This window comes from Acomys minous (assembly GCF_964271855.1).
Source record: "Acomys minous genome assembly, chromosome: 4".
Lineage (NCBI taxonomy): Eukaryota > Metazoa > Chordata > Mammalia > Rodentia > Muridae > Acomys > Acomys minous.
Window position 1 is genome coordinate 47,883,906 of NC_140486.1, and position 26,195 is coordinate 47,910,100.

The window sequence follows — 26,195 nt, forward strand, 5'->3', positions numbered from 1 at the left end:
GATTCCCCAGATGAGTGGAAAGCCAGCAATCATCCTAGCTCACTGGGGAAATTTGGTTTTCTGCACCTGAGAGGGGCAGGCAGGGTGGCCAGATCTTCCGAGGTTCCTAGAGAGGGGACCACGACGCCAAGATCTGTTTAGAGCTAGAGCTGGGCAGGATATGACCCTTGCCCAGAAAGAAACGGTCCTAGTATTTTATGAATGATGCTACGGGTCCCCGCCCAAGCTGTGAGTCTCAAGCCTCAAAACCGGGACCAGAACAGCAAAGTGAGGGGTGGAACTCCCATAAGGGGCGGAACTCCCATAAGGGGCGGGGCCGGAGCGTAGTCTTAAGAGGCGGGGCCAAGGTCTCCTGTTCCGCAGAGGTAGACTGCGTGCTTGCGCAGCACGCACTGCGGGGGTGGGGCTGGCGGCCGGCGGCGGGCGGGCGGCTGAAGCTCGGGGCCTGGTCCCCCAGCACCATGGCCAAGACTGTGGCGTATTTCTACGACCCCGATGTGGGCAACTTCCACTACGGTAGGACACAGGGTTGTGCGGGAGGAGAGGTGTCACGGCAAGGGCTGCAACTCCAGGGGTGGGAACTGACCAACTCTTTTCTTCCCACCCCCAGGAGCTGGGCACCCCATGAAGCCCCATCGCCTGGCATTGACTCATAGCCTAGTCCTGCATTATGGGCTCTATAAGAAGATGATCGTGAGTCCTGCCCCTTCTGGGGGGGTTTGGGCCTGGGAGGGAGCTGCGGCCTTAGACTAGGTGGGCTGGACATACCAAATGCAACCTACCCTTAGAGGAGGGGGAGCAGACTAGAAGGCACCAGAACATTCCCTATATGCAGTGGCGGTGGTAGTGAGGGGTGTGTGTGCCCCCCCCCGAATTAATGGGAGATACATTTTTGATCTTAGGGGTTTCAACTTAAGGGCAGACCAGCCTTTGACCTAGGGTTAGGGGACACTTTAAAAAATTTTTTTTAAAATTTATTTTATTTTTGAAGACAGTTATCTTCCTTCCCCGAAACATTTTATTTTATGTACATGTTGGAGGATCGAAACCAGGGCTTCACACACGTTAGATCATTGCAATACACCTGTAGCCCCTCTGCATTGTAAGGCAGAGAGTGGTGTAGGACTGAGGATGAGGGTTGAGAGTATATTTTCGAGTGAGATTTCCCCATAATTCCTGCAGCTTCTCCTCTGCCCATTTACCTGCTAGGAGCTAGAACAACTCTTGGGGACAGCTCTACATCCTTTTGTGGTGTGTGGTAGAGAAGACATCTTGGGAAATTGCCTTTTTAAATTTTCTTTTCTTTCTTTCTTTCTTTCTTTCTTTTTTTCTAGACAGGGTTTCTCTGTGTAGCCTTGGCTGTCCTGGACTCACTTTGTAGACTAAGCTGGCCTCGAACTCACAGAGCTCTGCCTGCCTCTGCCTCCTGGGTGCTAGGGTGGCCTGGCCTCGGAAATTTCTTTTCGACATAGAATGTATCTGTCTATGTGGCTCTGCTTCACTCTTCCATCTTCCATGTCGTACGGTTACTGTTTCTCCCCAGCTCAGCGTTTCTAGCAGTGAGAGGGGAAGAAGATAGCAAGTCCAACCCTTATGCCCCGTGAAAGTAGTCAACATGCAGTGAGTGTGTCGGGGGCACAGGCAGTGGTTTGGGTGTAGAAAAGACCGGAGGTGATATTAGTGCAAGTCTGTGACTCCCCTGAAATTGTCTGTGTGTCCCTTTATTCATTTTCTAGGAGAGAGAGAGAGGAGGGGGAAAATAAAAAATAAAAAAAGCACCTCTTGCCCAATTTTCAAACCATTGTTTGAACCTTCCCCCTAACCCCCCAATGCCCCTCAAAACCAAGGATAAGTCTTTGGTTTAGGACTTTGGATTTCAGTTAGGTTGTCATATAGCTCCCATGTTTTACCCCACAGTGAAAAACCCAGAGAAAGAGGACAGAATCTGAGTTTAGGAGAGGAGACAGTGTAGAGGGAACAGGACTGGGAGAGCTGGGAACACGGTAAGGAGGCCAGGAGCCAAGGCTGAGAAGGTGGGAAAGACTGGCTGAAGGGACGGGAAGGAGGTGGGGTGATCATCGGGGTATTGATGAAAGTAGCCTGCCTGGCTAGTAGCCTCTCTTCTTCGCTCATAGAGAGTAGGCAGAATAGAAGGTAGGGGTTGTTGTGTGTTTTGGACAGTCTCCCGGGCAGGGGTCAGTGTGAGTGGTTTCAGCCAGCCCGGTGACAGGCCTGGTAGCCCTGCCTGGGTTTGTTGCCAGGGCTTGCTCCTCCCGCCCCCTTCCTGGCATTGTGTGGAACCAAAAACAAGACCATGTATCAGATGAGCGGTGAAAGGGACCTCTATTCTTGTGAGATAGCATCTCAGCTCATAGGGATCAACAAGTTCTAGATATCAAGAGGGTTGGAGTGATGGTTCAGTGGGGAAAGGTGCCTGCCTCCAAGCCTGAGGTTGCCCTGAGTCTGACCGCTGAGACCCAGTGGTGAAAGGAGAAAACAGACACCTGTTATCCCCTGACTTCACTGGGGCATGTATACCCACCTACCGCACCCCCGCCCTCTCCTACACTTGTGTGGACACACATACACACACAGAATAAATAAATAATGTAATGGGAATTTTTAATTAAGGGAGCTGGAGGGATGGCTCAGTGGTTAAGTGCACTGACCGCTCTTCCAGAGGACCCAGGGTTCAATTCCCAGCACCCACATGGCAGCTCACAACTATCTGTAACTTCAAGATCTGACACCCTCGAGTAGACATACATGCAGGCAAAGCACCGTTGCACATCAAATTAAAAAAAATAAATTATAAAAAAATTATTTAAAAAACAGTTTATAGATCCAGAGTTAAAAAAGTGAGGTGAGAGAAATAGACTGATGATAAAGAAAAGGCATATTCCTTTTTTTTTTTTTTTCTTTCTGAGACAGAGCAGAAAATTCTGGGAATTTAGACACCAGGTCTTTTTTTGATTTCCACTTGTTTCCATGGCAATTGCTACCTGTCATGATATTGAGAATGTCATTTCAGCATTTAGGTGGGATTATAATTAAGTAAAGTCCGCCTGGCGTAGTGGCACATGCCTTTAATTCCAGCACTGGGGAGGCAGAGGCAGGCGTATTGCTCTGAGTTCGAGGCCAGCAAGGTCTAAAAACAACTCCAGGACAGCTAAGGATACACAGAGGAACCCTGTCTCAAAAAACCTTAAAACAAACAAACAAACAATACTTAAGTAAAGTCTTATCTAGTTGGTCACCCACTGGCATCCTTCTTGGGCTGATGCTGTTTTGGCTAGCCCACCCGAGAGGAACTTCTGGCCTGTAGGCATCCTGCCTTCAAGGATAAGATTGGGGTGACATAGAAGTTGAGCCAGTACCTCGGCAGGACTCAGGGTGACCGCTTCACTTTCATCGTCTTTATCCCCAGGTCTTCAAGCCTTACCAGGCCTCCCAGCATGACATGTGCCGCTTCCACTCTGAGGACTACATAGACTTTCTGCAGAGAGTCAGCCCCACCAACATGCAGGGTTTCACCAAGAGCCTTAACGCCTTCAACGTGGGTGATGACTGGTGAGAGAAGGACGGCGTTTTTGTTAAGCGCCGTGAGGGCGGGCTCTTCTGTGAGGCCTTGTGGCAGCAGTAAATTATCATTCCCATGTTTGTTTGTTCAGTAAATACCTACTAGTCATTCGCTCTGTCTTGGCCAGGCCCTGTGCTAAGAATGAGAGATACAATGGTGAAGAAAAAAAAATGACGCCGTTTTAATATTCTCTGTTGTGCTTGGAAGATTAGCTAGCTTCAGGGTAGGACTGGTCTCTGATGAAGTGGCAGAGATTGAATTGAGGTCTGAAAGGTGACTGGAGGATGACGGGGCAGATGTGGTGGGTAGGAGCGACAGAGTGTGCTAAGGGGCTGTGGGAGGGTGGGATCTGAGGAGTACCAAAAAGGCAGCCGAGAAGTCAATAGAAGAGTGATCCAACGGAGGCTGAGGGGATGAGCAGCACCTCTGTAAAGGATGCAGCCTGAAGTGGCTCATATCTATAGTCCTGGCACTTAGGAGGCAGAGGCAAGAAAATTGCTAGTTGAGGGCCAGCCACACTATTTAGTGAGGCCCTGTTTTTTGTTTGGTTTTAGAGTAAATACCTATTTATGTAAATTAATGGTTTCGTTTCTATAGTAGATGAAGGTCATTAAAGTCAAGGAATTTGACATGACTTGGTTTTAAGATGGACTAAATAAGTTTTCTATTATCTAGTCTCCTTTTTTTTTTTTTGTTTTTCAAGACAAGGTTTCTCTGTGTAGCCTTGGCTGTCCTGAACTCATTTTGTAGACCAGGCTGACCTCAAATTCACAGTGATCTGCCTGCCTCTGCCTCCCAGAGTGCTGGGATTACAGGCATGTATCACCATGCCCAGCGACACGACTAGATTTTTTTTTTTTAGAGATTTATTCATTTATTATTTATACACTATTCTGCCTGCATGTGAGTCAGCAGGTCAGGAGAGGGTACCAGGTCTCATAGATGGTTACGAGTTACCACGCGGTTGCTGGGAATTGAACTCAGGACCTTCAGAAGAACAGCTAGTGCTTTTAACCTCTGAGCCTGACATGACTAGTTTTTAATTGAAAAAAAAAAAAAAACAACAAACTTTTTTTTTTCTTTTTGCTGCATGTGCTGTCACATGCTTTTAATCCCAGCATTTAGTAGGCAGAGGCAGTTCTGAGTTCAAGGCCAGCCTGGTTTACAAAGTGAGTCCAGGACAGCCAGGGCTCCTTTATACAGAGAAACCCTGTCCTCAAAACCAAAAGAACAAAAAACCAGTCTTTTGTGCATGCCACTGAGGCTTTCTGCTGATAGGCTACATCATATCTAATCAGACCAGGTTAACACGGAGCTTGTATTGTAAGCAGAAGACTCAGGGTTGGAACTCTAGAGATTGGGCAAGAAAAATGAGACTTGCTAACACTCTGGGGGGTACATTAATGAAAAATAGGGCCGGAGAGATGGCTCAGTGGTTAAGAACACTAGCTGCTCTTCCAGAGATCCCGAGCAAAATTCCCAGCAACCACATGGTGGCTCACAACCATCTATAATGTGATCTGATGCCCTCTTCTGTCATGCAGGCATATATGCAAATAGAGCACTTATATACATAAAATACATAAGTAAAAAAATCTTTTTTTGCAGGGGGTGGGGCAGGTAGTGTTGGAGACTGGGTTTCTCTGTGTAACATCCCTGGCTGTCCTGGAACGCTCTTGGTAGTTTACCTTGAGTCACCTAACTGATGAATGAATGTGACAGGACACAGATCAGGAGCCCAGAGTTTTTGTTTGTGTTGAGATAAAGTCATGCCACATGGCCCGAGGCTAGCCTTGAACTTGATTCTGAAAGCAGACTAGGAGAGACTCTGCTGTAGCCTCGGAATCAGTCTTACTCCACCGCATCTGGCTCAGAGCCCAGATTTGTAAGCCAGTTTCCTAATCTGTTTCATTGAAAGAGCTGACTGACAAGTAGGCTGTCCTGAGCACCTTTCCTGAGCCCCTTTCCCCTGTGGCACCCAGACCTCACTCCCACAGTGTGGGAACTCTCGTGGCTCTCCGTTAGTCTCTTCATACCGTTTTCAGAGCTGGCTGTGGTGGTGCATGCCTTGAATCCCAGCATTTGGGAGGCAGAGGCAGGCGGATCTTTGTGAGTTCGAGGCCAGGCTGGTCTACAGAGCAAGTGCAGGACAGCTGGGGGTCACACAGAGAAACCCTGTCTCAAAACAAAAAGCCTTTTCAGCCTTCACACACCACTTCCATGTGGTTCCCCACTTCCCCTTTCTTTTCTTTGAAAAAATGTTTTTAAAGCTGTAGTATTAGTGTATGCAGCATGTGTGGGTACTTGTGGAGGCCTGAAAAGGTCACTAGATCCCCGAAGTGGAGCTACAGGTGGTTGTGTGTCTCCTGGTGTGCGTGCCGGCCATGGACTCAGATCCTCCAGAGAGCAGCAAGTGCCGAACTGCTGAATCATCGCTCCAGGACTGCTCTCTGTCTCTGTCTCTCCTTTTCATGTCTTGTTTTGTTTTTTTTAAATTTTGTTTTTGTTTTTGGTTTTTCGAGACAGAGTTTCTCTGTGTATCCTTGGCTGTTCTAGACTCACTTTGTAGACCAGGCAGGCCTCAAATTCACAGGGATCCTCCTGCCTCTGCCTCTGGAGTGCTGGGATTAAAGGCGTGCATCACCATGCCTAGCTCATGTCTTGTTTTGTTTCTCAAGACACAATCTTTTTATATAGCCCAGACTATCATTGAACTGGTGACTTTCCCATCTCGGCCTCTCAGTCTTGGGATTCCAGGTGTGGGTCACTGTGCTTGGCTACCCATAACAATTTTCTTATATTGACTCACAGAGTTCTGTCCTGTGTGCAGTGTGCTGTTCATTAGGTGCTGAGTCACATACTGTCAATTTCTCTCTCTCGTTTTCTTTTCTTTCTTTTTAAAAAAATTTTTTAAATTTATTTTTATTTATTTATTTATTTTGAGACAGGGTTTCTCTGTGTAGCTTTGGCTGTCCTGGAACTCACTCTGAAGACCAGGCTGGACTCAAACTCACAGGGATCTGCCTACCTCTGCCTTCTGAGTGCTTGAAGGTGGGTACCACTACCACTTGGCCCTTCTCCTCCTCCTCTTCCTCCTCCTTCTCCTTCTTCTTCTCCTTCTTCTCCTTCTCCTCTTTCTCCTCCTTTTCTCCTTCTCCTCCTTCTCCTTCTCCTCTTCCTCCTCCTCCTCCTTCTTCTCATTTCTGTTGCTGCTTTGGAGTTCACTTTTTAGGTCTGAGAATGCAGAGTCAGCTCTTAGGCTGCAGCTGGAGCCCCATAAATGTTCCTGGGAGGTCAGGGAACACCCTTTTGGGCATTTGTGATCTATCAGGTGTAAACTATAGCTGTGTTTATATGAGTTCTGTATTTCAGAGGAGAATCAGGGATTCTTCCTTCCTTCCCCCCCCCTCTGTATTAGAATTAATTTCAAATTGCTTCCCGACATGCCTAATGTCCACAATACTATCTGAGAAGCCTAGGGGAGGAGGCTGGCCATAATTTTGAGGCTAGTCTAGCCTATATTCCAGACCAGCCTTAGTTACAAGTGAGACTCTGTCTCAAAGAACAAAATTGCAATTTTAAAGTAAGTAATCTAATATTCACAGCCAAATTATAATTTGGGGGTGGGGAAAGCAATTCCAGACCTATTATTCTGTATAGAGGAATTTTAATTTAGAACGTGGCAATTCTGGCAAAAGATGACATCCAAAGGTCTTCTAGGTCTGTGTGATCCAGCTGGAATAAAAACACATTTAATCCAGGAGACAGCGGCAAGCAGATCTGAGCATGTAAAAGGAAGTTTTCTTCTCCTTTTTAATTGTTGTCTAGGAGGATTGCTGCCTCCATCAGCTAACGTAGGCCCTCATCCTGGAGGCTTCTAGCCTCTGTACGGTCTGACCTACATCTATAATGTTTAACACCTCTGAGTCCTGTTACTTAATAAGCTCCCCTTTCTTGTTCTTTCTGAGCTCTGGGCTGACTGGTTCGTTCAGCCTCCGAATTGCTCTGCTTGGCCTCAGACTAAACTTGAGCAATCTGCTCTAATCTTCTGGCTCCTTCTCTCTTCACTTGAATTCTTTCTCTGCAATCTGTCTCTCTATTACTGTCCTGATAAAACTGCCACATTCTCTCTGCCCTGCCCCTTAAGTAGTTGGGCGTATCCTGTTCTGTCAAATCTTCTCTGATTGTCACTTTTTCTGCCACTCAATTAGACATCACTTTCAAACACGGGAGCTTCTTTCTACAAACTCTTTTCACCTTCATTGTTTGGGTTTATAAAGGTGTGTACTACCTTTGTGATTGTACAGAGGCTAGAACCTTCCAGGACGTGGCCTAGGCTGGCTAATGGAGGCAGTATGCCTTCAAGACAAAAATTACAGCAGGAGAGCAAAAGTTCCTTTTACAATTCTATCTGTAAGTCTCTCTTCTCACTTTATTTTTTACCTATTTCTTCTGGTGTTTATTTTATTTTATTTACTTTTGCAGACAAGGTTTCCTTATGTAGCCCTGGCTGTCTTGGAACTCGAGCTGTAGACCAGGCTGGCCTTGAACTCAGAGATTCATCTGCCTCTGCCTCTCAAGTGCCTGAGATTAAAGACTTGTACCACTATACCCGGTTATAGTGTTTCAAAATAAAATCTCCTACCTATCTGTAATGTTTAGATGGTACCTACTATGTGCTAGGTAACTATTGTAGATGCTTTGCAGCCATTTCATCAATATCAACAACCGCTTATCAAGCAGGGTTGATACAAGTAGTTTCTTGTATACATAACAACACTGAGGTGTGTGGGACCCACCCAGCCTTACCATCACCAGCCACGTGGGCGAACATATGATGTCTGCTTTCTGAGTCTGGGCTTATAATCACACTTTCTCGCTATATTATCTCGTATTGCTGTTTGTTTGTTTGTTTTGAGACAGGGACTTACTTTGCAGACCAGACTAGCCTCGAACTCACAGAGATCCACCTGCCTCTGCCTCCTGAGTGCTGGGATTAAAGGTGTGTGCCACCACACCCGACCTGTATTGCTGTTTCTTTTATCAATTTTAGGTCTTGTCTAATAAGCCATTGGTGTGGGGTATGAGCAATTCATTTTCCCCATACCACCCCACTGTGTTCTTTTCTCCCAGGTCATGATGCAGTAATATCACAGTTTATACTTTGTATAATTTTTTCACTTATTTGTTTACTTATTTTTGGAGGGGTGGTACATGTGTGTAGGTCAGAGGACAGTCTGTGGGAATGGACTTCCTATGGCTTCCACAGATTGAATCCAGGTCATCAGTTTTTATGGCACGTGCCCCCATTTGCTGGGCCATCTTGATATCCCTTTATTTGTATATTATTTATTTATTGCTGTAGAGCCAGGGCCTCTGGGGCCTAGAGTGTATAGCCAAGGATGACCTTGAACTCCTGCGTTGTTATAAATAAGAAGTCCCGGTCGTTCGATTTTACTAATCGACTCAGGAGCCAGATCCTGGAGTGAAAACCTGCTAGCTCAGAGACGCAGAGAAAGTATCCAGCTGACCTTCCTACTCAGCTCCTGTCCCAGAGGAAAAACTAAAAAGCCCAAAGCCAAAAGCTTGCTAGCTCAGCTGACAGCCGTGGAGGAAAAGCCAAAAAATGAAAAGCCAAGGGGCTTGCTAGCTCAAAGCTCAAAAGCCCCTTCTGATCCACATTGTCTTAAGTACTCTTGACTCAAAGTCCCTCCTACTTTTTAATCCCTGTCAGCTGGTTTCTTGCTCCCTTTCTTGACCTAGGGTTAACATTTTTAAATCTTGTGTACAGAAAGTTCTTGGATTAAAGGTGTGTGCTAGGGCGCAAGCTCACAAAACCTGAAACAGGTCTTTAGCCTGGTGTGGTGGTGCACGCCTTTGATCCCAGCACTTAGGAGGCAGAAGCAGGCAGATCTCTTTGAGTTTGAGGCCAGCCTGGTCTACAGAGTGAGTCCAGGACAGGACAGCCAAGGCTACACAGAGAAACCCTGCCTTGAAAAACCAAAAAACCAAACTAAAACAAACAAACAAACAAAAAACAAAGCAACCGAAAACCCCCAAAACAAAACAAGGTTTTACACCTCACAATCTTCAGGTTGCTAATGGTATCAAATATCCTGCAACATTCCTGGTCTGCCTTTGTCTACTTTAGAATGCTATAGGTGTGAACCGCTTCATCTACCTTAACTTTTTATTTTATTTTATTTTTAATCAGAGTCTCAGTGTGTACCCTCCGCTGGTCTGGAACTCCCTCTAGAGACAGTCTGGCTACAAATGCAGAGATTGTTTTTCTGTCTCTGGGGCTGACTGCTGGGATTAAAGATGTCTGCTACCATGCCCAACCTTCACGTTGTAAAATTATTTGCTTACATTATTATTATCATTATTATTTGTTGTTGTTTTGTTTTGAGACAGAGTTTTTCTGTGAGCCCTGGCTGTCCTAAACTCTCTGTGTAGACTAGGCTGGCCTTGAATGCACAGAGATCTGCCTGCCTCTGCCTCCACTACCACTGCCCATCTATGCTAACGTTATTATAACTAAGGTGCCAAATAGTACTATTACTTAGTGTATTTTTTCATATAACTTTTTGTTTTTCCTAGAATTGACAGTTTCATCATTTTTTTTTCAATTTGCTTAGTTTCCTACTCATCAAACACATTAAATCCTTTGAAAAAACCATAAAACTCCCTATACTTTTGGTTTGTTTTTGCAGTCCTGGGATTTGAACCCAAGGCCTTGTTTTGTTTTGTTTTGATTTGTTTTGTTTTTTTGAGACAGGGTTTCTCTGTGTAGCCTTGGCTGTCCTGGACTAACTTTGTAGACCAGGCTGGCTTCGAACTCACAGAGATCCGCCTGTCTCTGCCTCTCCAGTGCTGGGATTAAAGGCGTGCGTCACCATGCCCAGCTAAACCCAAGGCCTTGTGCATGCTGGACAAGTGCTCTGCCACTGAGCTATTAATATATTCCTACCTAATCATGTTTTCTAACATGGTCAGCGTATAGGCTGCACTAGTTTCTTGGAGACCTATCACAAGGGCTTTATTTATTTATTGTGGCACCCTGGGTTGGGTTGTATGCATGTGGTATTATTGTGTTTAAAATTTTAAGCTTGATATAGTTAAAGTATTTAAATGTTTTTCTTCTTTTTTCTTTTTCTTTTTTTTTTTTCTTTTTTTGGTTTTTCAAGACAGCATTCTCTGTGTAGCCTTGGGTGTCTTGAATTCACTTTGTAGACCAGGCTGGCCTTGAACTCACAGAGATCTGCCTGCCTCTGCCTCTCCAAGTGCTGAGATTACAGGCGTGCGCCATAGCACTGGGCTAGATGTAATCTTTTAAAGGTTTTACTTTATTTCATGTATATGGGTGTTTTGATGTGTGTGCACCATGGGCACGCCTGTTCGATCTGTAGGAACTGGGATTGCAGATGGCTGTGAGCCAGGGCATGGGTGCTGGGAATTGAATTTAGGCCTTCTGCAAAAGCAACAAGTGCTGTCACCGTGAGTCATCTCTCCAGACCCTTTTAAAAGTATTTTTTAAAACTAGGTACAAAAGTATAGTTTACATACAGTTGTTTCACCTTAAAAAAAGATTTATTTTTATTTATGTGTATTTAAGATATATCTGTGTGTGTGAATGCCATGCTACATGCGTGAGGATACTCATGAAGGACAGAAAAGGATTTTGGATCCAGCTCTTTCTTTAAAATGTATAACATTAAGCCAAGAGGTGGTGGCGCACGCCTTTAATCCCAGCACTTGGGAGGCAGAAGCAGGCGGAACTTTGTGAGTTCGAGGCCAGCCTCGTCTACAGAGTGAGTTCAGAATAGCCAAGGCTACACAGAGAAACCCTGTCTTTAAAAAAAAGTGTAGCCATAAAGAATATCATCGTACAGTATGATAAAATGTGGCACACATGGACACCGCCTATGATGAACTGACCTCCTCTTTTAGCTCAGCTAACTCACATTTTCTTGTATACTCAAGAGCCCAGAAGCAGTGCGCTTCACTTCCCAGGTAGAGTACAAACTCCCTGGCAGTTGGACATTTTTGTGCTTCCTGGACCGTGCTTTGCAGGAGGCTTGGCACAAGCTTTGGTCCAAAATCTTTGCTGAATGAATCTTTGCTGGCTCAGGTGTGGAGGAGGGGAAGGGAGCTGTAATTGGGGTTTGGGTGGAGAAGGAGGTGGACAAGGGCACGAGGTGTGTAACCCTACTCTCTCTCCTGCAGCCCAGTGTTTCCCGGGCTCTTTGAGTTCTGCTCCCGTTACACCGGTGCCTCTCTGCAAGGAGCAACACAGCTGAACAACAAGGTGATGTAGCCCCGTTTCCTGTGGGTCTCTGGCGTCTGGACCATATAGCCTTAACCCAGAACCCAGCTTCAGTGGTGGGCAGGAAAACAGGCTGAACGGGAGTTTCTCTTTCAGATCTGTGATATTGCCATCAACTGGGCTGGTGGTCTACACCATGCCAAGAAATTTGAGGTAAGACTGCAGTGGGGGAGACTGTGGCTACCCTGGGTGAGGTGGGCTTTTGAGGGACAGTACTGGGGTAGCTGCGTAGAAGGATGGTTCCTCTGTTTATAGCAGCGTCTTCCCACAGGCCTCCGGCTTCTGCTATGTCAATGACATTGTAATTGGAATCCTGGAGCTGCTCAAGTAAGTGTCCCAGGAGGAGATGGGCCGACTTTGGAGACTGGGATGAAGGTCCCTGGCCCAGCCCTGACCTCCTTCCCCATCGGCTTCGCTTCAGTCCTGTTCCCTGCTGCCTGCTCACATCTCAGCCCTCTCTGCACATCCCTTTTCTTCCCTGTGTCGAGCCTTCAGGATGCCGCCCCCACTGCCTTGAGGAAAATGGTGGCATGAGGTTTCAAGTGACTTGGCCAGACGCATACTCTAAATAGTTCCAGAGCTTGTATTGAGGAGGGGCGGTTTGGGGGACTCGCCTCTTCCCCAGACGCTGGCTTTGCTCTCACACCAGGTACCACCCTCGGGTTCTCTACATTGATATTGACATCCACCACGGCGATGGGGTTCAGGAAGCCTTCTACCTCACCGATCGAGTCATGACTGTGTCCTTCCACAAATATGGAAATTACTTCTTTCCTGGGACAGGTAGGGAATAGGATAACTGTGGGGTTTTTGTATTCCACAGTTCTGTGTGTGTGTGTGTTGTTTTGAGACAGGGTCTTGTTCTGTAGCCCAGGCTATCCTTGAACAGAATCCTCTATAATCAGCATCATTAATTATGGGGTTATGGGGTGTATGCCACTGCACCGGGCTGTATTTCTGCTCTGCCCTGACTGATTCCTTAGCCTTCTGTGCCTAAGAACTGTGTCCTCTCCTCAGAGCAGCCTTTCCGTTCACTCCATTAAATTAAATAAACAGGTACCTCACCCTGACTCTTCCTCAGATTGCTCACTGCTAGTCGCCTTTATTGTAGATTTTTGTTCATTCTCTGTCTACTGCTGTTGAGGAGACACCAAGGCCAAGGCAACTCTTGTGAAAGAAAACATTTAAGTGGAGGCTGGCTTACAGGTTCTGAGGTTTAGCCCATGATCGCCACGGCGGGAGCATGGCAGCAGGCAGGCAGGCCCTGGAGCAGTAGCTCAGAGCTACATCCTGTTCCATAGTTGGGGGTGGGGCGGAAGCACAGGAAACCTCAAAGCCTACCCCCAGTGACACTTCTTCCAACAAGGCCACACCTACTCTAACAATGTCACACCTCCTAATCCTCAAGTATTGCCACTCCCTGATGAGTAAGCATTCAAATATCTGAGCCTGTGGGGGCCATTCTTACTCAAACCACCACACTCTCTTTCATTATCATGTACCTCCCCCAGTATGAGTTTGGTAGAATTTCATTAGGTCTATTCATTGCTGTATCCCCTGTGCCTAGTACACATCTTAGCACACAGTAGTTCCTCAGAAATAACTGTTGAAGTGGGTGTGATGGCATACGCCTATTTTCCCAGTAGGCAGGCTCAGGAGGCTAAGTTGGGAGAGTTGCCTTAAGTTAGAGGCCACTGTGGGATGATATATAGCTAGACTCTGTCTCAAAAGAAAGGCACGGGTGGGTGGGGTGGGTGGGTGGGGTGAGGTGGGGTTGTTAGACAGTCAGGGACTGGTGAGATATCTCAGCTGTTAAGAGTACTTACTGCCTTTTCAGAGGACCTGAGTTCTGTCCCCTGCACCCATATGGCAGCTCACAATTGTCTATAACTTCCAGTTCCAGGAATCTGATGCCCTCTTCTCATCTCCATGGTTACCAGGCATGCATATGGTACACATACATACATGCAAACAAAACACTCAAAAATAGAAAATAAAAGTAAATCTTTTTTTTTTTTTAATGTGCATTCATGTTTTGCATGCATGTATGTCTGTGTGAGGGTGTCAGATCTTGGAGTTATAGACAGTTGTGAACTGCCATATGGGTGCTGGGAATTGAACCCAGGTCCTCTGGAATAGCAGTCAGTGCTCTTAACCGCTGAGCCATCTCTCCAGCCCCAAATCTTTTGATTTCTTTTCTTTCTTTTTTGTTTTTCGAGACAAGGTTTCTCTGTGTAGCCTTGTTTCTCCTGGACTAACTTTGCAGACCAGGCTGGCCTCGAACTCACAGCGATCCTCCTGCTTCTGCCTCCTGAGTACTGGGATTAAAGGTGTGTGCCACCATTCTTTTTTTTTTTTTTTTTTGGCTTTTCAAGACAGGGATTTTCTTTGTATCCTTGGCTGTCCTGGACTCTGTAGACCAGGGTGGCCTCGAACTCACAGAGATCCACCTGCCTCTGCCCTCCTAAGTGCTGGGATTACAGGCGTGGGCTACAGCACCCAACTCTAATAAAAGTAAATCTTAAAAAAAGAAAAAAAAATTCCCCCCAAAACTAGCTGATTTGTTTGTTTGTTTGTTTTGTTGTTTGAGATAGGGTTTCTCTGGCTGGCCTCTGCCTCTTGGGTGCTGGGATTAAAGGCGTGCACCACCATGCTTGGCTAAATAAAAACTTTTGAACCAGGCAGGGAGGAGGCACATGCCTGTAGTCCCAATAACCAGGAGGCAGAGACAGGGGGATTGAGAGTTGAAAGCTAGCCTGGGCAACAAAGCAAGTTCCTAGCCAGCCTGAGTTACACAGCCATGAACCTGCATTGAATGAATGCAAGTTGCTTGAGCCTTAGAGAGCGTGGAGTAAAGGGCACAGGGGACAGCTGTGCTGTGGGGACTTCTGGGGCATGACGACTGTGCTCACTTTTCTGTAGGTGACATGTATGAAGTTGGAGCAGAGAGTGGCCGCTACTATTGTCTCAATGTGCCCTTACGGGATGGCATTGATGACCAGAGTAAGTTCTGAGGGCTTCTCCCTGTTCACTCTACCCCTTTTTCCTCTTTCAATTAACCTCTTCTGCCCAGTGTCTGTTGTTGGGCCAGGTGTCCTAAAGGATGAGTGGCCTTCAGAGGGACCATGAACCCCTGGAATTTGTATGCGATATATTATGTGGTTGTGCCTTTTGTTTGTTTATTTTTCTGGGAGGAAGGTTGTTAGTGTTTTTCTGTCACTCGGCAATTGTGACACCCTCCAGATGTTCAGAACCAGTCCTTGGTTCTGTGGGCTGCCCCTTTCCTGGGCTACATGCTCTCTCAACCCCCCTTTTCCTTTTGTTCCCTGTCTCCCCATCCCCTTGGGGTGCCAGGTTGCCCACCTTTGGCCCTCTCCCAGGTTACAAGCACCTTTTCCAGCCAGTCATCAGCCAGGTGGTGGACTTCTACCAGCCGACGTGCATTGTGCTCCAGGTAATGCCCTTAGCACCGCCCTGAGAGGGCTTGCCTGAGCTGTAGGAAAGAGACTGGGAAGAATAAGTTCCCTAACTTGGTGAGGGAAGGACAGTAGAGGACACTGATGTTCTGATCATCCACGTTATTGTAGTCATTTGGGTTTTCCTTTCTGCAGTGTGGAGCTGATTCCCTGGGCTGCGATCGATTAGGCTGTTTCAATCTCAGCATACGAGGACATGGGTGAGTTCCTTGTTGTTGTTGTTTCAAGACAGGGTTTTTCTATGTAATAGCCTTGGCTGTCCTGGACTCACTCTGTAGACCAGGCTAGCCTCGAAGTCACAGAGATCCACCTGCCTCAGCCTCCTGAGTGCTGGGATTACAGGTGTGTGCCACTGTGCCTTTTAAAGTTCTGTTTTCTTTTTTATTATCATTGTGATTGTTATTAGTTATTGTATGTACATATGTGTAAATCTTTACCTAGATGAATATACATACATACAGACAAAACAAAACAAAAATTTAATGAAGGAAAAATAATAAGACAGGGTAGCAACAGGGAATCTTCTTTTTAATTATACTATTTTTTTTAAAGGTCTCACTGTATGGCACAGGCTGGCTTTGAGCTTGTGACCCTCCTGCTTTAGCCTCCCAAATTCTGTGATTACAAGCTTGTGTCACCACACCAGGCTTGGGAATTTATAGACGGCACACTTTGGGAAGGGTTTCCTGAGATGGTGAGACGGGCGAACTGGAGACTAAGAAGGAGCAAGCCATAAAAGGAGCAGCGAGAATGCTGCCCCGAGCAGTGAGAAGGGCCAGTGGAAGCCCCTCCAGCCAAAGGAGCTACTGCCTTGATGGGAGGAAATGAAGCCAGCGAGGCCGAGCATAGTGGGGTGCAGAACGCTGGCCAGGCTGAGATTGTGTAGAGCTACTAGATCCTGACATTCCACGCATGATAGAAAACTGTTGAAGGGTCTTAAACAGGGAAGTGACGTGGTCCAATGAGTTTGAAAGTTACTGTTCTGTCTAAGAAAGGTTTGTGTGGGAGTTGGGGGACAGGACGGATAGTGAGAAACCAGTTAGGAAGCCATTTACTGTTATTTGGACAAGGCATGTATTGATGGAGAGAAATAGGGGGTTGAAGGTGTACCCCAAAGACTAGAACAGTCTGGCTAAAAACTGATGAGAGTACTGGAAAAGCAGTAAGGAGCCACGGGGAATATTAAGCAACACAGAGGGCATGCTTTAAGTTTTTATTGAGACATAAAATATTAAAGTATACTAATATTTTTAAAGCTTTAGCTGTGTGTGTGTGTGTGTGTGTGTGTGTGTGTGTGTGTGTGTGTTGGATTCCCTGGAGCTAGGATTACAGGTGATTGTGAGCTGCCCAGAGTAGGGGCTGGGAATTGTCTGGCCATCAGAAGAACAGTAAACACACTATACTGAATTGATGTGCCAGCCTTAGAGCAGTGGTTCTCAACTCAGGGGACGTAATCATCAGAAAACACATTTTCGATGAACCCCCAGCCATAAATTTATTTTCGTGGTGTCTCAGTGGTGTCTCAGACCGTAAGACCATTGGAAATACGTGTTTTCCAATGGTTGCAACCAGAAACACTGCCCTGAGGAGTCCTAATCGTGAGCATACAGCTCAGAGACAGGAGGGTGTCTGGTGGGGACAGTCAGTGGAAGTGCTGAAAAACTGAGTTTGATCCCAGAACCCATGTCAGAACTCTAGGATCTATAATCCTAGCCCTGGTGAAGTAGAGACAGATTCATAGGGCTTGGTGGCCAGCCAGCTTAGTCTACTTGGCAGGTTCCAGGTCAGAAAACAGGTGGATAGGTCCTTTAAGCCAACACTTGAGGATGCCTTCTGGACACTGTACACACAAGCACACACAAGCACATCCCCCTAAACACACACATGCACTGGCACACTTATGAAATCTCACACACATCTACACAAGCAATTACACACAAAGAATGCAACTTGGAATTCTACTACACAGAATGACAGAGTTTGGGTTCGCTCAGGCCTCTGGTTGCTTTTCACAGGGAATGTGTTGAGTATGTCAAGAGCTTCAATATCCCTCTCCTGGTGCTGGGTGGTGGCGGCTACACCGTCCGAAACGTTGCCCGGTGCTGGTGAGTCTGTTCGCCTTTGTTCACTATGGGCTCCCTGGAATTGGAGGGGTGGTCCTTTCAGCTCAAACACCCCCCCCCTGCTGCTTTCAGGACATACGAAACATCTCTGCTGGTAGAAGAGGCCATTAGTGAGGAACTTCCCTACAGTGGTAAGGTCTACCTCATGATGCCCCCATGAGGGGAACCATTCTCACCAGTCCCCCGAGTGACCCTGTGTGAAGGCAGATGGGACATTGTACATTGGGAGCTCTGCAGACTAAACCCTGGTGTTCAGAGCAGAGCAAATACTCTTACACATGGGGACCACGATGGGGAGGGAGATGGGAAAGTTGTGGGACTCACCTTTTTGTATCTCAGTCACACTTTTCGTCCATTCCCAATCCCTCCTCGTCTCTAAGAATACTTTGAGTACTTTGCCCCAGACTTCACGCTCCATCCAGACGTCAGCACCCGCATTGAGAATCAGAATTCACGCCAGGTTAGTGGTTTGGAGAAGCTGCATGCAGCAGTGAGGAGAGGGCTTGGGAGAGGTCTGGGATGTAGGAGGTGGAAGAAAGCAAGAGAAGGGTGTTCTGAGCTCTCACTTTGCTCTTATCTTGGGGTAGCCCAGGATAAAGCAGAGTCAGTTGGGTTGGTGGGGAGGGACAGTTGGCGGAGGGGATCTGAACTTGAAATACTAAAGCCAGTCAGCTGGGCAGTGGTGGCGTATGTCTTTAATTCTAGTACTGGGGAGGCAGAGGTAGGTGGATCTTTGTGAGTTTGAGGCCAGCCTGGTCTACAAAGCTAATCCAGGATAGCCAGGGTTAGTATACAGAGAAATCCTGTCTCGAAAAACCAAAAAGAAAAATAAATAAATAAATAAAGCCAGGGTGGTCAGAGTGAGTGGAGGGCAGATAGAAGGGTGTGTGAGCTCTGGGAATCACCCAGGCGCTGCTGACTTTTTTTTTTTTTTTTAAACCTCTCAACTAGTATTTGGACCAGATCCGCCAGACAATCTTTGAAAACTTGAAGATGCTGAACCATGCGCCCAGTGTCCAGATTCATGATGTACCTGCAGACCTCCTGACGTATGACAGGACTGACGAGGCTGACGCAGAAGAGAGAGGTCCTGAGGAAAACTACAGCAGGTCTGGGCAGGGGCTTGAGAGCGGGTGGTTGCCTAGGTTTTCAGAGGAGGCTTCTGAGTGGGAAAGTGAATGGGAAGATGCTAGTTCTCCCTGACTTATCTCCTTCAGGTTGCCAGAGTTCTACTCTTTTCAACACTTTATTTATTTAATTTATATATATATATGTATATATATTTACCCCTAACCCTAACCTTAACCTTTTTAACACTCTTAATACCAAAACAACATATTTATTAAAAATATTATAAGCTGCATCAAAATATGTTGTTTTACACAGTTCCAGAATCATTCCACAGGGGAAATCATTATTAATGGTTTAATTTATGTGTTTTTGGTATAGATCACTATATCTAGAATTTTATTTATGCAGTTTTTTGTTTGTTGTTGTTGTTTTGGGACTTGGTTTCTCTGTATGGACCAGGCTAGCCTTAATATAAGAGATCTTCTTACCTCTGCTTCTCCAGTGCTAGGATTAAAGAAACACACCATCACGCCTTGCTCGTTCTTGTTTTTTTTTTTTTTTTTTTGAGATTGGGTTTCACTATTGTAGCCTAAACTGGCCTTGAGCTCTTAATAATCCTCCTGCCTCGGCTTTCTAAATGCTGGGATTATAGGCATATACCTGCCTACCCAGTTTGTTTGTAAATTTTTTGTTAATATGAGTAAGAGCATTCTCTATGTGTTGCTCTGACTTAATATTTGCCAGTTTTTTCTATTTAAAAGATCTATTTTTCCATGTCAGTATGTATAGATTGGTGTTTTCTTAGTTGTATAATTTTATTGTGTGGCAATAGCATAATGTAATCAATTACCACTGATGGATCTCTACATTAATCTCTACCCTACTCCACCCCCTTTTTTGTGGCTATTAAATAGTAAAAAATGTGGCATTGAATTCCCTTATGTATACATCTCTGCATGCTTGTTTGAGTGGGTCAGATTTTCAGAATTGTTGCCATTAGGTCAAATGCCATATGTAATAGACCTTTTTATATTTGCTGCCAAGTTGCCTTCCAAAACGGCTTTAGTGGTTTACTTACATAAAAAAACCTTTTATTTGACTTTAGATTCATTTATTCTATGTGTATGGTATTTCACTTGCATGTATTTATGTGCACCACTGTGTACCTGGTGCCTGCAAAGGTCAGAAGAGGGTATCAGAGCCCCTGACACTGGAGGTAAGGGTAATTGTGAGCTGCCATGTGGGTGCTGAGGAGAGAACCCGGGTATATGCTGAGCTATTTCTTCAGCTCTTGCCAGTATTTCACTCAGTCCTTCTGAGCACTGAACCTGATAGATCACTGCCCACATTCTGTTCTGTAGGTTTCTAGATTTATTTGTTCAGCTTACTTTCCCAGATATGATAATTATATTGAGTGAGTGTGTGTGTGTGTGAAATATTTGTAGGTAGAATGAAATAGGATTAGTGTAGATCTTTTTGTTGTTTGTTAATCTTTGTCAAAATTTCTAGAAAATGAAGAGAAAGGACAACATAACCCAGAAGGGTTAAAAGAAAGAAAGAGATGGGCTTAATGGTGAATAGATTTCCTTATAGAATTGAGAGACCATCCAAATTGATGTGCGCTTCTGTGCCTCTGCTGCAGACGTGGACACCTCAGTTCCTCCAGGACCTACTTCTGGGCTGTAAAGTTCTGGCCTCCATTTCTGTCCTTAGGGCTTGGTCCTGACTGCTTTCATGCTCAGGACTTCTCCAGCCCCCCTTGTCCATGCGTACCTCCTTATTCCCTGGCTTGGGTGAGGAAGTAGCGAAACATCTGGCTCAGGCTCTGTCTAATCATCTTTTCCTTGGTGCCTGTCTCTGGGTCTCTAAATCTGACTTCTAGAAATGGATTGCTGTTGTCTTAGTTTGGCAATGCCCGGTTTTAAGTTCTCTCTTTTCCTCTAGAGTTATGTGCACACTCTTGGTTCCAGTCTCTGTATCGCTCTCTGCATTGTGGACAGCCAGCAGCTTCTTCATGTTTCTAAGCCTTACCTCACTCGCAGCCCACCTGCTGCTGTAGCTCCAGCTAACATATGCCGTGCAGAGTGGCCACAGTGATTTACCACCTTTGCAAAGCACTGGGCTCCACTAAGTACCTCATATTACAAAACATACACTCTCATGCTATTCTGCTGCAGTCAGACAACCCTAAGGGGCGGCTTCTCTCCTCAGATGCATAGAGGAGGAACCCAAGGCTCAGAGAGGTTTAGCAACTTTCCATGGGCTCTACAGTTAGTATCAGGGCTAAGACTCAGTCCTAAGTTGCTGACTCCTCACTGTTCACCTGGGCTCTTAGAGGTGATAGAGGTGGGCTGACTGAATAGGCAAGGCCTGCTCTGCCTTAGTTCCTTTGCATCTCGTCAGTGACTGTCTCAATGCTCTTTTTCACAGAAGGAAACCAGGATCAGGTACTTACTGAGCCCTGTGTGGCTATCACTTCCCTCCTCATGATAGCTTTACCAGCATGTCAGACTGTGGCTCGCACCTCTCCTCGTGTCTGTCTCACACCTGCACCTCTCCTCGTGTCTGTCTCACACTCGCACCTCTCCTCGTGTCTGTCTCACACCCGCACCTCTCCTCGTGTCTGTCTCACACCCGCACCTCTCCTCGTGTCTGTCTCACACCCGCACCTCTCCTCCTGTCTGTCTCACACCCGCACCTCTCCTCGTGTCTGTCTCACACCCGCACCTCTCCTCGTGTCTGTCTCACACCCGCACCTCTCCTCGTGTCTGTCTCACACCCGCACCTCTCCTCGTGTCTGTCTCACACCCGCACCTCTCCTCGTGTCTGTCTGACACCCGCACCTCTCCTCGTGTCTGTCTCACACCCGCACCTCTCCTCGTGTCTGTCTCACACCCGCACCTCTCCTCGTGTCTGTCTCACACCCGCACCTCTCCTCGTGTCTGTCTCACACCCGCACCTCTCCTCGTGTCTGTCTCACACCCGCACCTCTCCTCGTGTCTGTCTCACACCCGCACCTCTCCTCGTGTCTGTCTCACACCCGCACCTCTCCTCGTGTCTGTCTCACACCCGCACCTCTCCTCGTGTCTGTCTCACACCCGCACCTCTCCTCGTGTCTGTCTCACACCCGCACCTCTCCTCGTGTCTGTCTCACACCCGCACCTCTCCTCGTGTCTGTCTCACACCCGCACCTCTCCTCCTGTCTGTCTCACACCCGCACCTCTCCTCGTGTCTGTCTCACACCCGCACCTCTCCTCGTGTCTGTCTCACACCCGCACCTCTCCTCGTGTCTGTCTCACACTCGCACCTCTCCTCCTGTCTGTCTCACACCCGCACCTCTCCTCGTGTCTGTCTCACACCCGCACCTCTCCTCGTGTCTGTCTCACACCCGCACCTCTCCTCGTGTCTGTCTCACACCCGCACCTCTCCTCGTGTCTGTCTCACACCCGCACCTCTCCTCGTGTCTGTCTCACACCCGCACCTCTCCTCGTGTCTGTCTCACACCCGCACCTCTCCTCGTGTCTGTCTCACACCCGCACCTCTCCTCGTGTCTGTCTCACACCCGCACCTCTCCTCGTGTCTGTCTCACACCCGCACCTCTCCTCGTGTCTGTCTCACACCCGCACCTCTCCTCGTGTCTGTCTCACACCCGCACCTCTCCTCGTGTCTGTCTCACACCCGCACCTCTCCTCGTGTCTGTCTCACACCCGCACCTCTCCTCGTGTCTGTCTGACACCCGCACCGCTCCTCGTGTCTGTCTCACACCCGCACCTCTCCTCGTGTCTGTCTCACACCCGCACCTCTCCTCGTGTCTGTCTCACACCCGCACCTCTCCTCGTGTCTGTCTCACACCCGCACCTCTCCTCGTGTCTGTCTCACACCCACACCTCTCCTCGTGTCTGTCTTACACCCGCACCTCTCCTCGTGTCTGTCTCACACTCGCACCTCTCCTCCTGTCTGTCTCACACCCGCACCTCTCCTCGTGTCTGTCTCACACCCGCACCTCTCCTCGTGTCTGTCTCACACCCGCACCTCTCCTCGTGTCTGTCTCACACCCGCACCTCTCCTTGTGTCTGTCTCACACCCGCACCTCTCCTCGTGTCTGTCTCACACTCGCACCTCTCCTCCTGTCTGTCTCACACCCGCACCTCTCCTCGTGTCTGTCTCACACCCGCACCTCTCCTCGTGTCTGTCTCACACCCGCACCTCTCCTCGTGTCTGTCTCACACCCGCACCTCTCCTCCTGTCTGTCTCACACCCGCACCTCTCCTCGTGTCTGTCTCACACCCGCACCTCTCCTCGTGTCTGTCTCACACCCGCACCTCTCCTCGTGTCTGTCTCACACCCGCACCTCTCCTCGTGTCTGTCTCACACCCGCACCTCTCCTCGTGTCTGTCTCACACCCGCACCTCTCCTCGTGTCTGTCTCACACCCGCACCTCTCCTCGTGTCTGTCTCACACCCGCACCTCTCCTCGTGTCTGTCTCACACCCGCACCTCTCCTCGTGTCTGTCTCACACCCGCACCTCCCCTCGTGTCTGTCTGACACCCGCACCTCTCCTCGTGTCTGTCTCACACCCGCACCTCTCCTCGTGTCTGTCTCACACCCGCACCTCTCCTCGTGTCTGTCTCACACCCGCACCTCTCCTCGTGTCTGTCTCACACCCGCACCTCTCCTCGTGTCTGTCTCACACCCGCACCTCTCCTCGTGTCTGTCTCACACCCGCACCTCTCCTCGTGTCTGTCTCACACCCGCACCTCTCCTCGTGTCTGTCTCACACCCGCACCTCTCCTCGTGTCTGTCTTACACCCGCACCTCTCCTCGTGTCTGTCTCACACTCGCACCTCTCCTCGTGTCTTCCAGTTGTAGCTTTCCCTGTGTCAGTCTAGCTCACACACACCTTTTTTCTCAAACTTAGCTTCTAAGTCCTCCTGAAACTACTTTTTTCAGCTCACAGGATCCCTGGCAGTCCTGGCCTCCTTGTCATTTTGGCTCAGTTTCCTTGAACCTTGTGATTTCTCTACTTGGCTTTTTTGTGGCCAGGCAGGATCTTCCTGAGATCTTTGCCTGCCAGCTTCTTCATAGAATTCAGGTCTTTCACTCTCAGAATGGTCTCCTGTTTTGTAGATGAAATGTCATCCTTTTGTTCACACCAGACTCAGTCATGTAGAACACTCCATCATTTGAAATTAATGAATTCATTCGTTTGCTTTGTTATTGCTGGTCTCATGAGGTAAACACTGAGAGGTTGTATGGAAGCCTTGTCTGGCTGCTTCTCTGTTGTGCCTTGGCCTAGAGCAGTGCCTGGCACACGGAAGTGTCCACTGATTGGATACATGGATTGCTGTAAGTCCTTGCCAGCACGAGGAGAGGAACTGGCTTTGGAGGAGACCCCAGAAACATTGCTTCCGAGGAGAGCTCTGAGAGGAGACTGGGACTTGAAGAGTGGGTTCCTAATTTCTTGTCCCTTGTGTTACAGGCCAGAGGCACCCAATGAATTCTACGATGGAGACCATGATAACGACAAGGAAAGTGATGTGGAGATTTGAGAGCAGCATGGATACTGTGTCCCTCTTTACCTCTTGGGCGGGAAGGAAAGTATGGCTCCCCAGTCCTGAACTGGGTACCCACAGGACTGGTGAAGGGTTTGGAAACCACACATGTTTCTAGAATCATCTACCCCTTTTCCTCAAACTGGTATAGCCTGATGATGGTCCCTGTTAGGGATGAGACAGAGACAAAAGTTTCTGGAACATTATGGGCAATGAGCCCTAGAGGTTGTCCCCAGCCCCTCTGGCCCCTTATGTGTTTCTTCCATCCTTCCAACTCAGACTTTTAGGAATGAAGGCTTTGACAGTACTAAGGTCTCCTCTGACTTCCTCCTTGGTTCCCCTTCTGCGGTTCTTGCCTTCATGCCATGTAAATGGTGAGGGGCAGGAGGGCCTGGCTCTCTGACCTTAACTGCAGATGCAAGTCTCAGAGGGCGTGAAGACATCCCGCTCTAACTGGCTTTATGTGCATTTTACCACTGTTTTTAATCTAATAAACCAATTGGTATTTTTTGTACCTTTCTGGGAATTTTAATTCTTGCTAGCTACCTATGTATGATGGAAAAAGGAAATAGAGGTGATGATGTGTATAATAAAATTGTTAACATTTGTTCAGTACTTTATGTTGGGCCCTGTGTGTGGATTCTCCATGGATTATTTTATTTAAATGGGGAGTTGGTAGGACATTTGCATTGATGAGTTAGATTAACCTGGGCAGATTACTGGCCTGAGACGGTGTAAAGATGGCTTCAGGTATGAGAGTGTGGGTGTTTGAGATGAGAATTGTAACTGGTAAAGATGTCCTGAGATAAAACACAAGTGTTCAGCTGCACTGCATGTAAGAAACTGCTCGCAGCCGGGTGGTGGCACACTCCTTTAATCACAGCACATGGGAGGCAGAGGCAGGCAGATCTCTGAGTTTGAGGCCAGCCTGGTCTACAGAGCGAGTTCCAGGTCAGCCACAGCTGTTACACAGAGAAACCCTGTCTCAAAAACCAGAAAACAAGCAAAAAAGAAGAAAAGAAACTGCTCACGAACTGACTGAGGAAATGGGCTGGATCTGTGTGTACCACAAACACAGACCCCTCTCTGGAGTTTACAACCAGGGGCATGGTAAATGTAGGTGTTTACAGTGATACAAGAAAGGAGGGCTAGATCACTCCTGCATTGGGATTCTTCTGGAGAGCCTGCAGTGAGAGCTGAGCAGCCCTGTGCAACTCCTCATCCGGCAGTTGGAAGGTTGGAAACCCAAGCTCAAGGCCCCATTTAGGAGACAGCAGAGTTAGTAGAGTCCCTGGATTACATTGGAGGTTCCAAAAAGTTCCTGCCCCTGTTCTCAGGAATATACACTTTGGAAATCCCTTCCTTCAGTCCTCGGGGTTATTCAGCCCATCCCTCGAAGGCCCCAGGAAGATGGATGGAGTTGCTGAGGGAGAAGATGTAAAGACCCAGAGAACTCATGCAGGCTTGCATGTTTTATGCCCAAAGGGAATCTTGGTTAGATGTGATTAATCTATGTGTAAATGTCTATCAATCATGTTACAAGTCATTTCAACTCCCAGAGTCAAAACTTCTTAAACGGTGATACCGGTGAGGAAAGATATGCCATGTTTAACATATAGCCTGGCCTATAGTTTGCGCCCAATATGTAGTAACTATTTGATTGCTGCTTAGGCTGTTGGCATTAATTGGTTTGTACCTGTTAAGAAACAACTAGAAAGGTAATCTAGGACTCAGAGCTGGGTGATGTAACTCCATAGCTGGTCTAGATTGGTGATGGCTTGAAATTGGTTCTTGGCACATAATTTTTTATATCAGGTAACATGTGTGTGTATATATATACATATATATACATACACACATATATGTATATGTATATACTTTTTGATGTACTTACTGTGTGGACATCATGTACATAAAAACTGCATTATCCCACAAAACCTAGCCTTAAATTTTCAACCAAGATAATAGTGTCTCTGCGGTAAGAATGTTGATTCAGACAATGGAATTCTGGCTGGGGTGTGAGGTGGTCCAGCTTTACAGCCACGTGGGTTCTGCGTGGGAGCCTAA

The 26,195-nt window shown here is 47.2% G+C and overlaps 1 protein-coding gene across 1 annotated transcript; it reads left to right on the forward strand.

The window, feature by feature from the left end:
- Positions 1-366: 366 nt before the first annotated feature.
- HDAC3 (histone deacetylase 3) lies at positions 367-24,748 on the forward strand. Its single transcript, XM_084780192.1, has 15 exons — positions 367-516; positions 611-693; positions 3,428-3,570; positions 11,807-11,888; positions 12,003-12,059; positions 12,178-12,233; positions 12,556-12,689; positions 14,829-14,909; positions 15,287-15,360; positions 15,518-15,582; positions 17,398-17,487; positions 17,578-17,636; positions 17,886-17,965; positions 18,457-18,614; positions 24,056-24,748. The coding sequence occupies exons 1-15, from the start codon at positions 462-464 to the stop codon at positions 24,123-24,125; spliced, it is 1,287 nt and encodes a 428-aa protein (XP_084636318.1). The 5' UTR covers positions 367-461; the 3' UTR covers positions 24,126-24,748.
- Positions 24,749-26,195: the final 1,447 nt, after the last annotated feature.